We start from the raw sequence: 17,836 nt of genomic DNA on the forward strand, positions 1-17,836 counted from the left end.
ATCAAGAGCTGTGCCCACACCCCGCGCAAGTTTAGCACTTCCCAATATATCTGCTCCATTTGCAAAACACGTGGATGCAGTGCCAACAATGCAGATGTGTGAAAAATAAGCCTGTTGCTAACAATAGCCCCTTTAGCAAAATTTTAGGTAGACAGACACATTGGCAAAGTGCTTTGCCCGCTCCTGAATCGCGTAGCCCTCGAACGCGTCCTTGATGAGCTGGCTGCGGGCCCTGGGGCGGTCGCACACAATCACAACCTTTAGTAGCGACGGAAGATGGGTGGCCATTTCGACCAATGCCACGGCCTGGTCGCTGAAGAGATCGGCCTTGCGGTAAGAGTACTTGTCGGTTACAGTTAGCGCCTGCAGCGAGCGATTGACGACCGAGAGATCGGACCTCAGCACAGCCGACTGCATGTCGGACATGCTTGCGTTGCCCTCCCTATGCGTAAGGTAGCATTCGATATTGAGGGTGACAAGCTCAGGCAGCTGTTGGAGGATGTTCCGGAGCTCGTTGCGTGTGAAGTGATGGCCAATGCTCAGCGAGCGGAGCCGCACGCATCCAAAGCGCCATGTTGCGCATAAAAGACTCCAATCTACGCCAAACTCGAGCCTGCGGAGATTGGATACGGGGCTGACCAGATTGCCTAGGATATACTGGGGGTCGACCTCGCCAGCCTTCCGGTTGAACGACACCTGTACATGCGCCAGCCTTGGAAAATCCGACATGTTGAGCTGCTGCAGGAACTTGATGCGAGCGACGAGATGCAGCCTTTCGAGCGGGGCGTCCTTGAACATCCAATACACCTCGGGAGACTCGCCCCCGTCGCATCGGAGGTAGAGGCTGTGCAGCTTTGGGAAGCTATACAGGACCTTCTTGCTCGTGTCGGGAACCGCAGTGTCTTCTTCGCTGGAAACTCCAAATGTGATTGAGAGGGTCTCGAGATTAGGAAATGTCGCCGAGTACCTGTCGGATGCTCGCTCAAACAGCCGGAAAAGCTCATTTGGCTTGATCGTGTGAAACTTGAGATTGGTCAGCAGGCTGATATCCATGCAGGATCCGCTGACCAGATCCTCGAATTCGCGGTACCAAATGGAAAAGTCTTTCAATGCCGGAAATAAAAGCCTCGAGTAGTCGGTCGTGGTGAGGCAATTGACATCCAGGGCTGCAATCTGGTGGGCATGCGAGCTGACCACCGCCCCAATGTCTAGCCTGAGCTCGCCCGCATTGCACACAGACAGGGACAATGCCTTCAGGTTGGGTGTTACCGACAAAAGCGAATGGATTGACTGCGCCATGTGGCTCATGTCGGCGCCATTACCAACGCCGCGTTTCAGCGACATGTCAATTCTCACCGTCTGCACCGACGGCCAGGGACGATCCACAAAGACCCTCCGTGTCAGGAAATCCCTCAGCCCTGTCCCCAACGCCGACGCCCCATCTACCCGGAGAATAATCGTTCGTGGTTGAAACATGAACGGAATAATATCGGAATTCGTCTGCAGGTGGAAACGAGGCATGGCAGGGCTAGCTGTGGCCCCTCCATTAGCCATGCCCGCCTCTGTCGCGGCTCGCATGCTGTGCGAATTGGGCACGGTCTCTGAGAGACACTGCACATGGAAATAAAGCTTCTCGAATATGCGCGGGCCCATTATTGCTCTCCACTCTTGACAGATGCCAGCCAGTCTGTACCTCTGCTGTAAGTATTCGCGGGCAAACTCATCTTCTGCTCTTGATTCAGCGTCGTCGAGAACATGTGCAAAAACCCTCTCCACTATCGTTGCTACGTAAAGTGCTGGATTCATGGCGGGAAATAAGTGCGAAAGGTCAATAGCGAAGGAGAGAAGGGTGGGAAGGAAGCTCAAGTGACTAGTGCAGAAACAAGGAGGTACCCGGGTCTTCACGATTGAGCCTCATTTTCAGTATGGGTTCAAACGCCCCCTTGACGCCCCCTGCTTATCATTAGGTGATACATACATGAGATCCAATGGCGTATAGTGCTGTATGAGCATATGCTGGAATTTAGATGGCCAGAAAATAAAATTATACGTTGTCAAAGTGGTTATGATCGATTTGGACAAAGGCGGTGTTCTGAAAGAGAGACAGCAAGTATATAGCTCTGATGTGTACCTGCTCGAAAGCTCCACCAGTCTGTAGCCAATGGGTCAGCATCAGCTTTCCGTGGAGAAAGGACCATTTGGGTTCATTTACTTTCGTCCGTGCTTGGCATAGACGAGAACTGCTCTTGGGTAGAGACATCGGAAGCAATAGGTAGAACCAACTGCTTATTGCTGAGCCATGTTTCGACGAGAGTACAGGCGAGTGAGAGTGAGAGTGAGAGCGGAACTGGGAATTTGGGTGTTGCCATGCACCACCTGCTTGCAGGATGCATGCATCTAGCACAATGCCGCCGCTCGCCTATGTCTCTTCGTAGATCCATTTGCCTGGCTGTTGAGGACAGCACCGCTTGCATATGTCCAACTGAGAACAGTGAACTGGCACGGAAACAGCGTATAGTGGGGGTTGGGAATGCTCTGGTAAGCACGCTCTGCTCTTATTTCCATATCTAGATGGGTATAGACGCCACTGACTCCTGTGATGACGCATATGACAATATCCCACATCGAATTTCAGATAAAATAACAGCAGGAAATATTGCAGGACATTTTTTTATCAATGTGGCGTACACGACTACTTGGCATGGAATTGCATTGCTCGCAGCGGAGATAGCATTGCTGATTTGGAGTTATTTCCAGTGTTCAGCGATTTATTATGCACAGCACCAGCGCAATTTGGCAAGCAAATAGCATTAGCCAAAAGAGGGTTTAGTAAAACGTATTTATCGCAAAAACGTGTGTATTTAATATATAGCCATATACATGTGGAACAATACCAGAGGCAACAATGTGCTTTTTATACACCAACATTTCGCTTGAAATTCCAACACAAGCCTCCGTTTACAAACCATCAATGAAACCAAGGCGCATTTCATTGATTCTGAAACTGAGTGGCTGGGACATGCGGTGTGCGTTGTGTGCATAGCTCAAAGAGGTAAGCCGTGGCAGACAGCAGCTACAGGAAATAAGGCAGCTACTCTGCATGTGCCCTAGCTCTGACGATCGATTCTCACAAGAAATATATCTGCTTTTACATGTATTCAATCGCATGTTGGTGAACATCAATCATTCAGCCGGTCAGCATGCGCTTTCTTGACCTGCTCCCAAAACACCCCGTCGACAACACACCTTGCGGCAACCCTAGCCGACGTCTTTGCTGCAAACAGAGTGTTTTCATGGGCCTTCTCGGTGCGCGCATCATGGGCAAACTTGCTCGTATGGTTCGGCGCTCCGGTGCCCGCCAAGTCATAGTTTCCATGCAGGGAGATGAAGCTCTGCGACAGATTGCCAAAGTCGGTCGACGCCCCCTGGCCGAACGTGGGCGGCACCTTGTATTTCTCCCGCATGATACCCTCGTACATTTTGCCCAATACCGGGTTGTCCTGGTTGTCCAGGTACGCGAACTCAGTGGTGACTTTGTGCGTGCACCCGGTGGCCAGGGCCGCTGACCTGAAAATATCCAGCGTGCGCTGTTCCAGGACCCTCAGATCCTTGGCCCAGGACGCCCGGATAATGCATTCGATGCGCGAGTACTCGGGGATGATATTGGCAGCCTCGCCACCTGTAGTGATAATGCTGTTGGCTCGCCAGTCTGGCCTCAGCTGCTCGCGCGTGGCGCCCATGGCAATCTGGGCCAGGCTGGCCGCGGTTCCCGCATTGATGCCGTCCCAGGGCGCTGCTGCCGAATGTGAGGCCTTGCCGAAATACTCGACGGACATTTTCTGGCAGCACTGCGAGTGCCATGTCCCCGAGTACCCGATGGTCGGATGCATGATCATCAAGAGGTCGGAGCCGTCGAACACGCCGGCCTTCTGCATGATTATTTTGCCTCCGACATTCTCTTCGGCTGGTGTGCCAAACAGCCTCACGGTTCCGGGGATCCGGCAGGCATCGAGGACGGCCGAGATTGCCAGGAACATGGCTATGCCGGAAATGGCTATCAGATTGTGCCCGCAGGCATGGCCAAGCCCCGGCAGAGCGTCGTACTCGGAGCAGAACCCGATGCGCAGGCCTCCATAGGCGCCAGCCGGTGATACATAAGAGGCAACAAATGCGGTCTGGAGCCCAGCAACGCTATGCTCGACCTTGAACCCTCTGCTCTTCAGGTAGTCGGTGATGGCTTTGCATGCATGTGTCTCGTTCAGCGCCAGTTCGGGATTGTCGTGGATGGACAGCGAGAGTTTGCGCAGGTCATGGCTAGCGGCGTCGATGGTTCTGAAAACAATATCGTCAACAGATATGAGCATGGCGGTGAGGCTAATTTATGGATAAATGAAGACGACAAAGGACATTGGTGACAGCAGGCATGTCTTTTATACACCGCACCAGTGCAGTTCAAACCCCCTTGCCCATATGACTGTGTGCGGTCGTGGGAACAGCATGCAGCCCTTGCCCACCATGTTTGTAGATTACGCAGTCCCTCGATATTCGCGCCTGGCGATCTCTCGAGTCCACCAGCAGCCAAAATGCCGGGTGCTTTGCGCCATACCAAGAGGGAAGCCTCCCGATATGTGGCCAACAAGCGTATTCCAATTACGCCGAGAGCTTTTCGTAAAACTCCCTGGCACTGGGCGCACTCTTCCGCTCCTTATGCGCACCCTTCACCCTCTCCCAGAACTCGCCATCCACCAGACACCTTGCGGCAACCCTGGCCGAGGTCTTGGCGGCAAACAGCGCATTCTCGTGGGCCTTTTCGGTCCTCGCGCCTTCGGTGAACTCGACGGTGTGGTTGGGCACGCCGGTGCCGACCAAATCGAAATTGCCATGCAGGGAGATGAAGCTCTGCGACAGATTGCCAAAGTCGGTCGACCCGCCCTGGGCGCGCGCCGGCGGCACTCCCAGACGGTCGTGCATGATGTCCTCGTACATCTTGCCAAGGACCGGGTTGTCCTGGTTGTCCAGGTACGCAAACTCCTTGGTGACCTTGTAGGTGCAGCCGGTGGCCAGCGCCGCCGCCGCAAAGACATTCAGCGCGCGCTGCTCCAGCACCGCGAGCTCTTCCGCCCAGGACGTGCGCACCGTATACTCGATCTTGGCGTAGTCCGGGATCACATTGGCTGCCTTTCCGCCCGTGGTCACGATGCCGTGGGTGCGCCAGTCGGGCTTCAGCTGCTCGCGCATCGCATTCATGGTCATCATCGCCACGTTGGCTGCGGTTCCCGCATTGATGCCGTCCCAGGGCGCCATGGCCGCATGCGAGGCCTTGCCGAAATACTCGACCTCCATCGACAAGCAGCACTGCGAGTGCCATGAGCCCGAGTAGCCGGGCGTCGGATGCAGCATCATCAAGAGATCCGAGCCGTCAAACACGCCGGCCTTCTGCATGGTGATCTTGCCACCAATCGCCTCCTCGGCCGGTGTGCCAAACAGCTTCACGGTTCCGGGGATCTGGCATTTCTCCAGCACCGACGATATGGCCAGGAACATCGCCACCCCGCAGATGGCTATCAGATTGTGCCCGCACGCGTGCCCGACGCCTGGCAGCGCATCGTACTCGGAGCAGAACCCGATGTGCAGCCCGTCGGAGCCAGCTGGCGACTGGTAGCTGGCGACGAAGGCGGTATCCAGCCCGGCGACATTGTGCTCGACCGAGAATCCCTTGGAGGACAGATAGTCGGTCAGGACCTTGCATGCATGGACCTCCTTCAGTGCCAGCTCTGGGTTGTCGTGGATGGTCAGCGAGAGCTTGCGCAGCTCGTGGCTGGCTGCATCAATAGCGCTGGAAACAACGTCGTCAACAGAAACAAGCATAGTGGAATGGAAAAAAACAAAAGTAGGGAAGCGAGAGATGTTGGAGGGACGTGGGCCGGGATGCCCCCTTATCCCACGGACGCTGGAGTAGCAGGGGAACCACATGGCAGAACCATTTCCCCCCGTCATATCACGTGGACGTCACTCACCCGCAGTCTGGGAAAACATCAAAGCTCTTGAGCATATGGAATTAGGAAATAGCCAGCTCCAACAACAACAGCAACAACAAAAAAACTATCTGCCAAGCTGCCCTCTGCTTACTCCTCATCGGACTCGTCCTCGACATCCGACTCCTGGTCATCGACTGCCGCCGCCGCCGCATCGCGGGCAGCGTTCCGGGTGTAGTACTCCTGGATGACCTTCTGCGGGATCCGGTTGAGCATCTCCTTGGGGAAGATGCGCAGCAGCGACCACGCCAGGTCCAGCGAGTCAAAGATGGTCCGGTTCTCGTACGGGCCCTGCGAGATAAAGGAGCGCTCAAACTTGTCCAGGAACTCCAGCGACAGCTTGTCCTCCTGCGACAGCGCCTCCTCGCCCACCACGGCCTTCATTGCCGCGGCATCCCGCCCAATGGCGTACTTGGCGTACAGCTGGTTCGACACGTCGCCGTGGTCCTTGCGCGTCAGGCCCTCGCCGATCGCCGACTTCATCAGACGCGACAGCGACGGCAGCACGTTGATCGGCGGGTAGATCTGCCGGTTGTACAGCTGCCGGTCGACGTAGATCTGGCCCTCGGTGATATACCCGGTCAGGTCGGGGATCGGGTGCGTGATGTCGTCGTTGGGCATGGTCAGGATGGGGATCTGGGTGATCGAGCCGTTGCGGCCCTCGACTCGGCCCGCACGCTCGTAGATGGTCGACAGATCGGTGTACATGTAGCCGGGGTAGCCGCGGCGCCCAGGCACCTCCTCGCGTGCCGCCGACACCTCGCGCAGGGCGTCGGCGTACGAGCTCATGTCGGTCAGGATCACCAGCACGTGCTTCTCCAGCTGGTACGCGTAGTACTCGGCCGTGGTCAGGGCCAGGCGCGGCGTGATGATGCGCTCGATGGTCGGGTCGTTGGCCAGGTTGAGGAACAGCGTGACGCGCTCCAGCGAGCCGTTCTCCTCAAAGTCCTGCTTGAAGAACCGCGCAGTCTCCATGTTGACGCCCATCGCCGCAAACACCACCGCAAAGTTCTCCTCGTGCGTGTCGTGCACGTCCTTGGTCACCTCGGGCTTGACAAGCCCCGCCTGGCGCACAATCTGCGCTGCAATCTCGTTGTGCGGCAGCCCGGCTGCCGAGAAAATCGGAATCTTCTGCCCGCGCGCAATCGAGTTCATCGTGTCAATGGCCGACACGCCGGTCTGGATCATCTCCTCGGGGTAGATGCGCGAGTACGGGTTGATTGGCATGCCGTTGATGTCCAGGTAGTCCTCCGCAAACACCTTCGGGCCGTTGTCGATGGGCTTGCCCGACCCGTTGAAGATCCGCCCCAGCATGTCCTCCGACACCGGCATCTTCAGCGTGTCGCCGGTGAACTCCACGTGCGTCGACTTGGTGTCCACTCCCGTCGTCCCCTCAAACACCTGCACCACCGCGCGGCTGCCCTGCACCTCCAGGAACCTGTCCCGCACGCTTCGACCCATCAGGCAGCGTCAGAGTCACGATCTCCGAAAACTTGGGCTGCTTGACGTTATCGAGAATCACCAGCGGCCCGTTCACTCCCGCCACCGTGCGGTAATCTACACCACGAATTCATGTTAGTCGGATGAGCCAGACAACCACCCAATGTGCCCACCACAGCATCTGTCTGCCCCCTTACCAATAGTCGGCTTCACCCGGTAGTCCTGCACGATGGACGATGCGTTGATAGCCGCCGCAGCGTTGACTTCGAAAAGCTCAGAGGCAGACATTGGTTCTAAAAGAAAAGAAAAGAAAAAGGCTAATGTAATAGATGGTGAAATTAGGAGGGGAAAAAAGAAGTGCGGTTTCCGACGAGGAAGGAAAACGCCCTTCAACACACGCTGCCCTCCCTGATAACATCCCTCCTCGATTGGCTCACTCTGCGATATAGTGCTGAGAGTTGAAAAATGTGTGATTTGGTTTGAAAAAAGAGAAAAACACCATGACGTAGATGCGGAACAAGAAAAGCTGTGCTTAGCCGCTGCACATCAGGCACGCGTCGGCGTTGTCGATGGAGCACTGCATGCGCGCCATCTCCTCCTCCGTCGGCTCGCCGGGCGCCGCCGCGCCGTTGGCAGCCCGGGACTGCGCTTTGACCGCAGGTGCCGACCTTCTCGGCATCGATGGTGAACTTGATCGCGTCGGCCGCCGGCTTGGTGCGCAGGTAGTACATGCCGGTCTTCAGCCCCTTCTTCCAGCCGTAGAAATGCATCGACGTCAGCTTCTGGTAGTTGGGCCCGTCCATGTGGATGTTCAGCGACTGGCTCTGGTCAATGTAGGCGCCACGATCCGCCGCCATGTCAATGATGACCTTCTGCTTGATCTCATACACGGTCTTGTGCAGGCGCTTCAGGTCCTCGGGAACCTCGTCCAGCTGCTGCACCGAACCGTTGGCCGCAATAAGCCGCTGGCGCATCGTGTCGTTCCACAGCCCGCGGTCCACGAGGTCCCGCAGCAGCCACTGGTTGACCACCTGGAACTCGCCGGCCAGGACGCGGCGCGTGTAGATGTTGGACGTGTACGGCTCAAAGCACTCGTTGAAGCCGAGGATCTGCGATGTCGACGCTGTGGGCATGGGGGCCACAAGCAGCGAGTTGCGCACGCCGTGCTCCCGCACCTTGGCCCGGAGCGCGTCCCAGTCCCAGCGGTCCGACGGCGCCACGCCCCACAGATCCGGCTGCAGCTTGCCCTTCGACATCGGGCTGCCCTGGTACGTCTCGTAGGCGCCGTGGACGGCCGCCAGCTCACACGACGCCTCGAGCGCCGCATGGTAGATGGTCTCGAAGATGGCGCGGTTCAGCTCGCGTGCCTCAGGCCGACTCGAACGGCATGCGCATGGCGAGGAAGGCATCAGCCAGCCCCTGAACTCCAATGCCGATGGGACGGTGGCGCATGTTGCTGCGGACGCGTCTCGGGCACCGGGTAGAAGTTGATGTCGATGATCTTGTTCAGGTTCTTGGTGACCACCTTGGTGACGTCGTGCAGCTGCTGGAAGTCGTACTCGGTCGGCCGACTTGACAAACGACGGCAGCGCAATCGACGCCAGGTTGCACACAGGCCACCTCGTCGGGGCTCGAGTACTCGACGATCTCTGTGCACAGGTTCGAGCACTTGATCGTGCCGAGGTTCTGCTGGTTCGACTTGCGGTTGCATGCATCCTTGTACAGCATGAACGGGTTCCCCGTCTCGATCTGCGCGTCCAGGATCGCATACCACAGCTTCTGTGCGTCGATGGTCGAGCGCGCCAGGCCAGGCGTGTTCTCGTACTTGGTATACAGGGCCTCAAACTCATCGCCCCACACCTCCTGCATGCCGGGTGCCTCGTGCGGGCAGAACAGCGACCACTTGCCGCCGGCAATGACGCGCTTCATGAACAGATCCGGGATCCACAGCGCATAGAACAGGTCGCGGGCCCGCACCTCCTCCTTGCCGTGGTTCTTGCGCAGATCCAGGAACGCAAACACATCGGCATGCCACGGCTCCAGATAGATCGCAAACGCACCTGGCCGCTTGTTGCCGCCCTGGTCGACGTACCGCGCCGTGTTGTTGAACACACGCAGCATCGGCACAAGCCCGTTCGACGTGCCGTTGGTGCCCTGCAATGTATGAGCCCGTAGCCCGGATGTTGCTCACGTGCAGCCCAATGCCGCCAGCGTTCTTGGAAATCTGCGCGCACACCTTCAGCGTGTCGTAGATGCCCTCGATGCTGTCATCCGACATGGCCACAAGGAAGCACGACGAGAGCTGCGGGACGCGGCGTGCCCGAGTTGAACAGCGTCGGCGACGCGTGCGTGAAGAACTTTGACGACATGAGGTTGTACGTCTCGATCGCCGCGTCAATGTCCGAGCCGTGGATGCCCAGGGACACGCGCATCACCAGGTGCTGCGGGCGCTCGACCAACACGCCCATTGATGCGCAGCAGATACGAGCGCTCGAGCGTCTTGAACCCAAAGAAGTTGTAGTTGAAGTCGCGCGAGTAGTCAACCGCCGCGTTGATCTTGTCCTTGTTCTGCTGCACCAGCTCCAGAAGCTGGTCAGACACCATCGGCGAGTGCTTTTTGGTCTTTGGGTTGATGAACGCGTGCAGGTCCTGCGACCACATCCGAGAAGTTATCGTGCGTCTCCTTCTGCAGGTTCGAGATCGCGATACGCGCCGCCAGAACCGCGTAGTCGGGGTGCTGCACCGTCATGTACGCTGCGGTCTCGGCTGCCAGGTTGTCGAGCTCGACCGTGGTCACGCCCTGGTACACGCCCTGGATGACCTTCTGCGCGACCGCCGCCGAGTCAACGTAGCTCGTGTTGAGCCCGTCGCACAGCTTGTTGATGCGCCGCGTGATCTTGTCGAACTGGACCTTCTCCGACTCTCCGTTACGCTTGACGACAAACATCTAAAGAGCGCGTGCGGTTAGCAACGACGGTTTTTACCAGCGACTGCGGGAATGCAAGCAGTGTGCCCATGCCTCTTACCTTACGGAAGAACAGCTGATGATATGTAGTGTGAGGGGTTTGTTAATGAGGGACAGAGTTGGGCTGGCAAAACGCAGACCGCTGCTCGTGTTGATTATAAGAAAATAGAGGAATAATAAAAGCGCACTGAGGAAGAAGAGAAGAGGCGCGAAAGAAGCCTGGCAGTCCGTCCTTTTAAACCTTTCGCTGCTTAATGCTAGAGGCAGTTTTTTTCCCCCGCTACAAAAAATTTTAATTTTCTCGTTCCCCCACCATTCGCTTTTGGAAGGCAGCGCCTGCAACGCGCGTCCCGTCAGAGGACACCAAATCGCCCGCCGACAGAACGCGACTGGCGCGCGTGGCGAGCCGCACTGTGCCGCCTGCCGTTCCCGTTTCCGAGTCGGCTCAGTTGTCTGATCGGTGATCAATTGCGATTACCAAAGATGGCAGTCACACTCTTCAGAGCCCGATCAAGCACCAGCGCGCAGCCATGTTTACCTTGACACCTATGCCAAATTCTGCAGCCACCAGTCCTGATATAGACAGAATACCCCAGTTTAAACAGCAGGATTCAATCCTGCTCTATTCCACTCTGCCACTGCCCGAAACTCCCGAATATGCCAGCTGCCAAATAGTATTGGGTTCCGTCAGGTCGCCTCTCCCAAGCTGCTGAGTGCCCCTCCAGATGCCTTATTGCTTGTATTGCTCTCCCTGCCTATTGGGATGCCCCTTCAAGAGATTCTGTTGCTATTCAAGCCACTCCAATTCCAATAAGCAAGGCTATTGCAAAAAGCCCACATATTTTTGCGAGCACCAGGATTTACCTGGAATCCAATCTGCCACTATAATGCTGCAGCAAGTCCGATACGCCTGCTCTTTAGAATCACTATTGTCACAATAGTCAGCCAAAACCAATTGCTCCATGCAAGTTGATAGCACGAGGCTAGCAGGCTGGCACTCCAATATGTCCCACCTTTATTCATGGTTGTTGCGCATTCAAGCCATCAACAGAACCACATGGAGCAGCGCGTTCGTCAAGCTATAAAAGAGCAGCTCCAAGCACAATATTCCACCGCACAATTGTTCCTTACCTTCTCCTCAACACATAATACATAATGAAGTTTGCTGTTCTTGCCGCTGTGCTTACCTTTGTCTCGTTTGTCGCTGCCGCCCCTGACACCCCAGCTCATCGGACACTGCGGCTGGGGAGGAGGCGACCCCGAAAACCCAAATGGCACCTGTATCTAAGCATCATCGCCGTAGTCTGTAGTTTTTGTGCTAAAATTTTGTATTGCGTTAAACATAACCCACATTTGCAAATTCACAAGGCACTATCTGATGTGTATTGGATGGGTCTAACTTGAGACCACGCCTCGGAAGAGAGTCAGCCGTGGGTGGGTGCTAATCCGTATACAATCGCTGAATGCGCCCTGGGGGATAGTTTTGTCGGTACTAGTACGCTACCATGTGCTGAAATTGCGATGAGTGCAGATCATGTAAAGCCAGGGCTATATATCCTATGCTTCCATCCCCTCTCTCTCTCCATATTCCATATACACATACCGATATATTACTTGTACACCGCTAATTGTCTACACTCGTATTCAAGTAGATTTGATACATAACTCCATCAGCAGGCTTGCCAAGCACCCCTAAACCTCCACACGACTCCAATTGTGATGGACAATTTGTCAAAATATGCATAATATACCACAGGAAAGCTGCTGCTTTGGTAGAACTTGTCACCCATCTCTACTTTCACCACTTTTCTACGCTATAATCCATGGCCACCTTTAACGACATCCGCGGAAAGACATTGGAGAGAACCATCCACCTGTGCCTTAGGAAAATTCCTTCCTCTATTCATATTTGCGAGATCATCATTTGATGGGCTCTGTTTAGCTTGAGTCTGCAGAGAGTGGAGAAAGATAATTTTACCGAGATTCTATGAACACGCACGCATTACAATTATCTCTACCGATTCAACCTCCTAAATCGTGGAGATTTGAATATATTATAAGACTCATTGTGGAAGATGGCCTATCTAAATACACCCAGAGACTTGCTATTACTCTTCCAGGACAGATATATCGCCTCTGGTAATCTTATCACACCTTTTTATTTGCAGCTATTTACCAAAACAAACTGGCCATCTGTTCACACTCTACGCTTGTCAGAGAGCCTGGCTGCCTCAACAAATAGCAGGCAAAGCGGAATTAGGCGCCGATATGGATGATGCCATTAACCAATACCTTTCACACACATCTACCAGTCCTTGACATTCATGTCAGTCATATCATAATGATGCTATTAATACCGCACACCCTCCTTCCAAACTTATCAATCCTTAACCTATATCGACTCTCATATCTACATATCAAAGGAGCCCCAGTTAATTTCACTCACTATTCATTCTCAAGTTCACTTACCTACCTCACTCTTTATTTGAGCCCAGGGCAGATCACACTTCCGTACATATGCACACCGAATCTTCGCATATTGGATTTATCCGAATATTCCGCCTAATTTCTCATGGAGGTGCTTTTACTCAGAGAGTAAAGGCTCGTTCGATTTCTCAGAACTTCAGAGGTTGACGCTGCACTATTCAGCCGCTTCAAGTGATATGAATACAGTAACCTCCAGTCACAACGGCTATACATCCCACATGCAGCTGGTTTACGGAAGATCCATATGCCAAAAGTTGAGCGGCTTTTACTATCTAGCGTTCCTCATTCAGATATAACACTATTTACTCCTCCTCTTCTGTCACACCTTGATCTACTCAGCTATCTCTGGCAGCATTGACGATTTTACACAGATGGATCTGCGCTTTCCACATAGCAAAGGTGTATCAGTACTCTTGAGTGACAATTCTATCGAGGGCATTCAGGAATACAGCATATTCACAGAGATCCATATTCAGTTCATTCTCAACTGTTACATGGGTCGTTTTGTAGTCAGGCGCTATATTCCAGTATCTATTATATCTGCTGGATGGTAAAATTTGAACGAGCTATGTCTTTTTGCCTTCGTTTCTTGTACTATACTTTATCGCTTAGTATCCCAGCTGCCCTTATTAGAAGAACTGCGTGTGAGATATATCGCTCCAAATGACGAGCCATATCACGATAATAGGCAACAAGGGACTTTGCCATATTCCCTTAAGCAGTTCCAAGCTCAGCAGCAAACTACATCGCCTTGAATGCTTTTCCAACACATCTCATTTTCCTCTGCTTTCAACCTCGATCCGCTCTATGGGTTTATCATCAGCGTTCGCTACGCTAAAGAACGTCACAGTTCCAGAACGCTATCTTCAGGAAGTCCAGGACCAGCTCAGCCAAGCCAACATATGAGAATATCTTCATATTCAAAATATCCATTTTGATAAGAGCCTCGAGGATTTCCATCCATCGACTCTCATAAATGCTGACTAGAGATACATAAATCGCACATAGTCACCGAAAAATCTCTCCTACACATTAGATTCGGTTAATATATTCTGATTTTACAACCCAACAGATCCAGAAGGTTGGATCTTGGGTGACTAGAATCCATATTGGCATTGGCTTGGTCGCTGAATTGCGGTCCCAGCTGTGGCACTTGAAATTTTTCTCATGTGCTGTTCGACTTTCTTGTTAGACGACAGGTTCAATTTGCTATTATGTAAATATCAATATTGGCAGCTTAGTCGGGATTCTGGCGACGCTCCACACCTGGCCAGCCACATCTGCAGTCTGGCCTTGTTAACCTCGAGCCAGATATCAGCAACCGGCCGCTTGATCAGTCCCTTGCGCACTATATTCAGGTACGAGAAGAAGCTGCACACTGCGACCATTCCGTGCATGGCAGTGGTGGCAGATTGGCTTGTTGTCGTCGTCGTTGTCACCAAACCGCATTCCGGAACATATGCGGCCGCTTCTCCTTCTCCGACCCGCCGCTGCTCGATGATGCGACGCGGATCAGACATTGACGCAGATGGAGAGCTGGCTGAGGGGCGGTTTACCGAGCACCCGCACAGATAGCAGCCCAGAGAAAGCACACGATTGAGCTTGACGCGCGGCGAGTATGACTCGAGCACTAGCGTGTTCTCTTGCACGCCATGAAGTAGGCGCCGGTGCTTATTCCAGCCAGAAAGGGAAGGCATGCTGGTGGTAGAGTCTGCGGCGAGCGTTGGTTCGACATCTTCGCGCATGCTGCGCTGCATAAACGATGACTGCATCGCCTCCTTGTCCGATGATGCATTGACAAAGCCTAGAAACTCAGTCAGTCGCGTATCGGTGCGGGTAGTGTCAGTGCCAAAGTACAGTACACCGGCGATATGTGAATCGTTGGTGTATGAGACTGTTGCAGGTCGCAAAGCCCACGCTGTCAGACGAGTTGGATACGGACGGTGAAGTGCTGTTGCCGGTGGTCTGCCCAATGGATGCAGTGCTAATCGCACGCGCCGTGTTAGGCAGCGAGGGCGATTCAGCAAAAGCACTGTCCCGCAGAACTGGCAGATCTGGAACCGACACAAAGGACGAGACCTTGCGCTCAAACGCATGCAGTTCTGATCTCAGTCTTCTCAGCCTCGCCCTTTTCACGGTCGAGTGCCATGTTGGCACTCTCCAGGCTCTGCTTTCAGCGACTTGACCTGTGCGCGCTCCATCTCCATCAGCTGAAGCATTTCCTCCTGCTTCCTGGCCAGCCGCTCCAGCTCATCCCGGTGCTCGCGGCGCTCCTGCGCAACCAGATTTTGCGCTTCAAACTGAATATGTGAGCTCAAGCTCTGCCAGCTCACACTCCATCAGCGAGCACTTGGTTTCGGCAGCCGTGCGCAGCTCGTACTCGATCTTCAGCTTGTGCGCAGATACATCGATCTCGGCCTTTCAGATCTTTGATCTCGCGCTGGCTGGACTTCTGTAGATCATACAGCTGCTGCTGGATACTGTTAGCCTCGGCCATAGCGGCGTCACGCTGCTCTTGCGCCCGCAGCATCAGTGCTTCGTAGTAGACCGTCTGATCAGCACCCATCGCCGCTGGCTGCTTGCCGGATGGCAATCTTCCATGGCTACTGGCCAGTGGCGCGCCAGTGGCTGAGTTTGCCTCGCGTGCAGCAGCACAATCCGCCGCCACGCAGTGGTTCTGCCCAGGTTCCAAATCAGGAGAATCCCGCGATGCCACCACCTCGACAATGCTGGGGGCGACGCTGGGAGACGCTGAATCGGATAATTCGCCCTGGCCCTTTGCTCGCACACCTGCAACCCGCTTTGTGCTCAAATTCAGGACCGCTCCAGATGCTGGCCAGTCCTGCGACATGCGTGGCCTGGGTGCCTGCGGAGATAGCAGGTGGGCGGCTGCGGCTGCTGGAGTTACGGTGTTGGATGTGGACCGCTGGAGCTTCATTGTCAGCTTACTGTTTATAGCCGGCGGCGGCGATTGGGACCGGGTCCGGCGTAATGTGTCCTCAACTGGCGCCACCCCAAACGATTGCGGGCAGTAGCTAGATATTTTGAATGTCTTTCGCCGAGGCGGAGTCGCTGTTGTTGGTGTTATTGCCGCAGCAAATGTCGACGTTGACGGCGAAATTGGCGATATTGATGGGGCGTCGATGGATGCGCTGCGCTCAGGGTTGCTGTCTGTAGGCGTGGCCAAGTGGTCCTCGGCAGATTGAGGAACGACGATGCCCTGCCGCTTATTTGTAATGTCTGCTGTGTCGAGTTGCGTTGTCCACAGGGGTTCGAGTGTCGGGTGCTGTAGCATATTCGCCATCCGGTGGACTTGACTCGGCGATGTATTGAAGAGAAAGTGGTGCTGGAATTCAGGTGGCCCTGTGTCGTTGTCGATGTACTCCGAGATGAACACGGACAGCGTGCTTTTTGTGCTGATGCGTGGGGCTTTGCGCTTTTTTGTTAGCGGCGGAAAAACGGACGAGCAAGTCTATTGCCAAGAAAAACAGTTTTAGTGGATGCAGGCTGGAGGGATGAGGAAGGCGAAGAGGAGGAAGAAACCACTTGTCCTTGGAACACGAGCAATCGAAAAAGAAACTTTTACGGCCGGTTGTGTGCTGTAGCTAATTCAGGGGGAGAAGAAATGAACAGGTTGTTCGCCCACACAACCCATGTCTGTATCGCTGTATATGGCAATTTTCGCTGCCATATTGGTGCTCATTTACCGCCTCATTTTCTGGCGGTTATTAGGGAGCGAGGGGAGGAGGCGCGTTGTGAGATATGCAAAAATGCATGGTGTGAGGGACAGGTTATTTTTTTTGAATTGCACTTTGTACTCCACGCAGAGTGATGTGACAATAACAACACCGGCTTTCGTTCCAGCCAACCCTTGGAAAAAGTGCTCACAGAGAAAAAGCAACACAATATGCAAACTATTTGTAGCTGTGTAGAGGAGATGCAGAGGTGGGACACGAGGGAAGGAAAAAACAGCTTGCTTACTTTGTCTAGTCGAGCAGAAATTGAGGGAAAGGAGCAAGCGTATTACAAAGGGAAACGATGACAAGAGACAAGAGACAAGAGACAAGAGACGAGAGCGAACAAGAAGCAGGAGAGGATGTGTGCGTGCAATACAAAACCAGAGTCCTCAAGGCATTGTGCATGGTAGAAATTGTTGCAAGACAACAGTGCTAATAATATTGCCTTTCTCCACACAACAAATCCGACACCTCCCTCGCGGGTGTCCCGGCTGAATAAAGCCTTACTGTAGTGTCTCAAAAGCGAGTGCGTGTTTTGTATTTGCAGCAAGGAACAGCCAGCATTTCATTATTGATTATGTCCTCCGTGCTTACCGTTTTGCCAGCAAGATCAAGTGCAGGCTGATCTCCTCCAACAAATGGCGTCAGCAGAATGAAGGACATGTATTATGTGGAATATACAGATGAAATGAAGAAGAGAAGAGGCCGGAAACCCCAAGGAATAGAAGGCGAAGAGGAGCGGTTTTTATGGCCCGGGATATTGCCAAAACGCCATCAGGGGGAGGCAAAAGGAATAATTTAGAAACGGTGACAGGTTTAGCAGGCTGGGCAAATGGGCCGAAAGGGTGCTTCCCAGATATTTTATCATTCCAACCTCGAGCGCAGCTGCCGAGTGCAGTAAATATAACATCAAAGAGGCTTGGGATGTAGGGCGGACCCAGAGCTGTCAGAGGATGGACCAGAAACCGTGGCCGAAAAAGTTTGGGGGAGGAGTGCTAGTTTATTTTTGCCAAAACCGTTTAGCGAAACCAGGTTTTCTCTGCCACATGTCGTCACCCCATGTTTGTAAACGACAACGTGCTGTTGTCCAACACACCCAGGCATTATTTTGGCTCAGGACATTCAGAGGCCTAGCGCACGCACCTGTGCTAGGAAGGCGAGACTAGACATCA

General features: G+C 54.0%; 7 protein-coding genes across 7 annotated transcripts; 1 reads left to right on the forward strand and 6 right to left on the reverse strand.

Moving 5' to 3' along the window:
* Nucleotides 1–89: 89 nt before the first annotated feature.
* On the reverse strand, nt 90–1,849 carry DL89DRAFT_266633 (uncharacterized protein). The gene has a single exon (XM_040887152.1). The coding sequence runs from the start codon at nt 1,804–1,806 to the stop codon at nt 133–135; it is 1,674 nt and encodes a 557-aa protein (XP_040745163.1). The 5' UTR covers nt 1,807–1,849; the 3' UTR covers nt 90–132.
* Nucleotides 1,850–3,179: 1,330 nt separating this feature from the next.
* Nucleotides 3,180–4,364, reverse strand: DL89DRAFT_283016 (uncharacterized protein; the record flags this gene model as incomplete). Its single annotated transcript, XM_040889721.1, has 1 exon — nt 3,180–4,364. The coding sequence occupies one exon, from the start codon at nt 4,362–4,364 to the stop codon at nt 3,180–3,182; it is 1,185 nt and encodes a 394-aa protein (XP_040745164.1).
* A 286-nt stretch (nt 4,365–4,650) lies between these two features.
* DL89DRAFT_321914 (uncharacterized protein) lies at nt 4,651–5,868 on the reverse strand (the record flags this gene model as incomplete). Its single annotated transcript, XM_040891308.1, has 1 exon — nt 4,651–5,868. One exon carries the CDS (start codon nt 5,866–5,868, stop codon nt 4,651–4,653), a length of 1,218 nt encoding a protein of 405 aa, XP_040745165.1.
* A 257-nt stretch (nt 5,869–6,125) lies between these two features.
* Nucleotides 6,126–7,763, reverse strand: DL89DRAFT_274593 (V-type ATPase; the record flags this gene model as incomplete). The annotated part of the gene is given in 3 exon segments (XM_040889205.1): nt 6,126–7,473; nt 7,493–7,592; nt 7,673–7,763. 3 exon segments carry the CDS (start codon nt 7,761–7,763, stop codon nt 6,126–6,128), a joined length of 1,539 nt encoding a protein of 512 aa, XP_040745166.1.
* DL89DRAFT_266634 (ribonucleoside-diphosphate reductase large subunit) lies at nt 7,681–10,617 on the reverse strand. Its single transcript, XM_040887153.1, is given in 9 exon segments — nt 7,681–8,118; nt 8,144–8,842; nt 8,953–9,033; nt 9,053–9,095; nt 9,115–9,629; nt 9,667–9,777; nt 9,900–10,124; nt 10,198–10,422; nt 10,502–10,617. The coding sequence occupies 8 exon segments, from the start codon at nt 10,420–10,422 to the stop codon at nt 8,008–8,010; spliced, it is 2,010 nt and encodes a 669-aa protein (XP_040745167.1). The 5' UTR covers nt 10,502–10,617; the 3' UTR covers nt 7,681–8,007.
* Nucleotides 10,618–14,138: 3,521 nt separating this feature from the next.
* Nucleotides 14,139–15,798, reverse strand: DL89DRAFT_266636 (uncharacterized protein). The gene is given in 6 exon segments (XM_040887154.1): nt 14,139–14,305; nt 14,435–14,845; nt 14,922–15,029; nt 15,064–15,094; nt 15,114–15,220; nt 15,334–15,798. 6 exon segments carry the CDS (start codon nt 15,491–15,493, stop codon nt 14,151–14,153), a joined length of 972 nt encoding a protein of 323 aa, XP_040745168.1. The 5' UTR covers nt 15,494–15,798; the 3' UTR covers nt 14,139–14,150.
* Nucleotides 15,799–16,405: 607 nt separating this feature from the next.
* DL89DRAFT_130064 (uncharacterized protein) lies at nt 16,406–16,904 on the forward strand. The gene has a single exon (XM_040883312.1). It carries the CDS (start codon nt 16,581–16,583, stop codon nt 16,857–16,859), a length of 279 nt encoding a protein of 92 aa, XP_040745169.1. The 5' UTR covers nt 16,406–16,580; the 3' UTR covers nt 16,860–16,904.
* The last annotated feature ends 932 nt before the right edge of the window (nt 16,905–17,836 follow it).

The sequence above is a fragment of the Linderina pennispora genome (genome assembly GCF_002104995.1).
Source record: "Linderina pennispora strain ATCC 12442 chromosome Unknown DL89scaffold_4, whole genome shotgun sequence".
In the NCBI taxonomy this organism is placed as follows: domain Eukaryota; kingdom Fungi; phylum Kickxellomycota; class Kickxellomycetes; order Kickxellales; family Kickxellaceae; genus Linderina; species Linderina pennispora.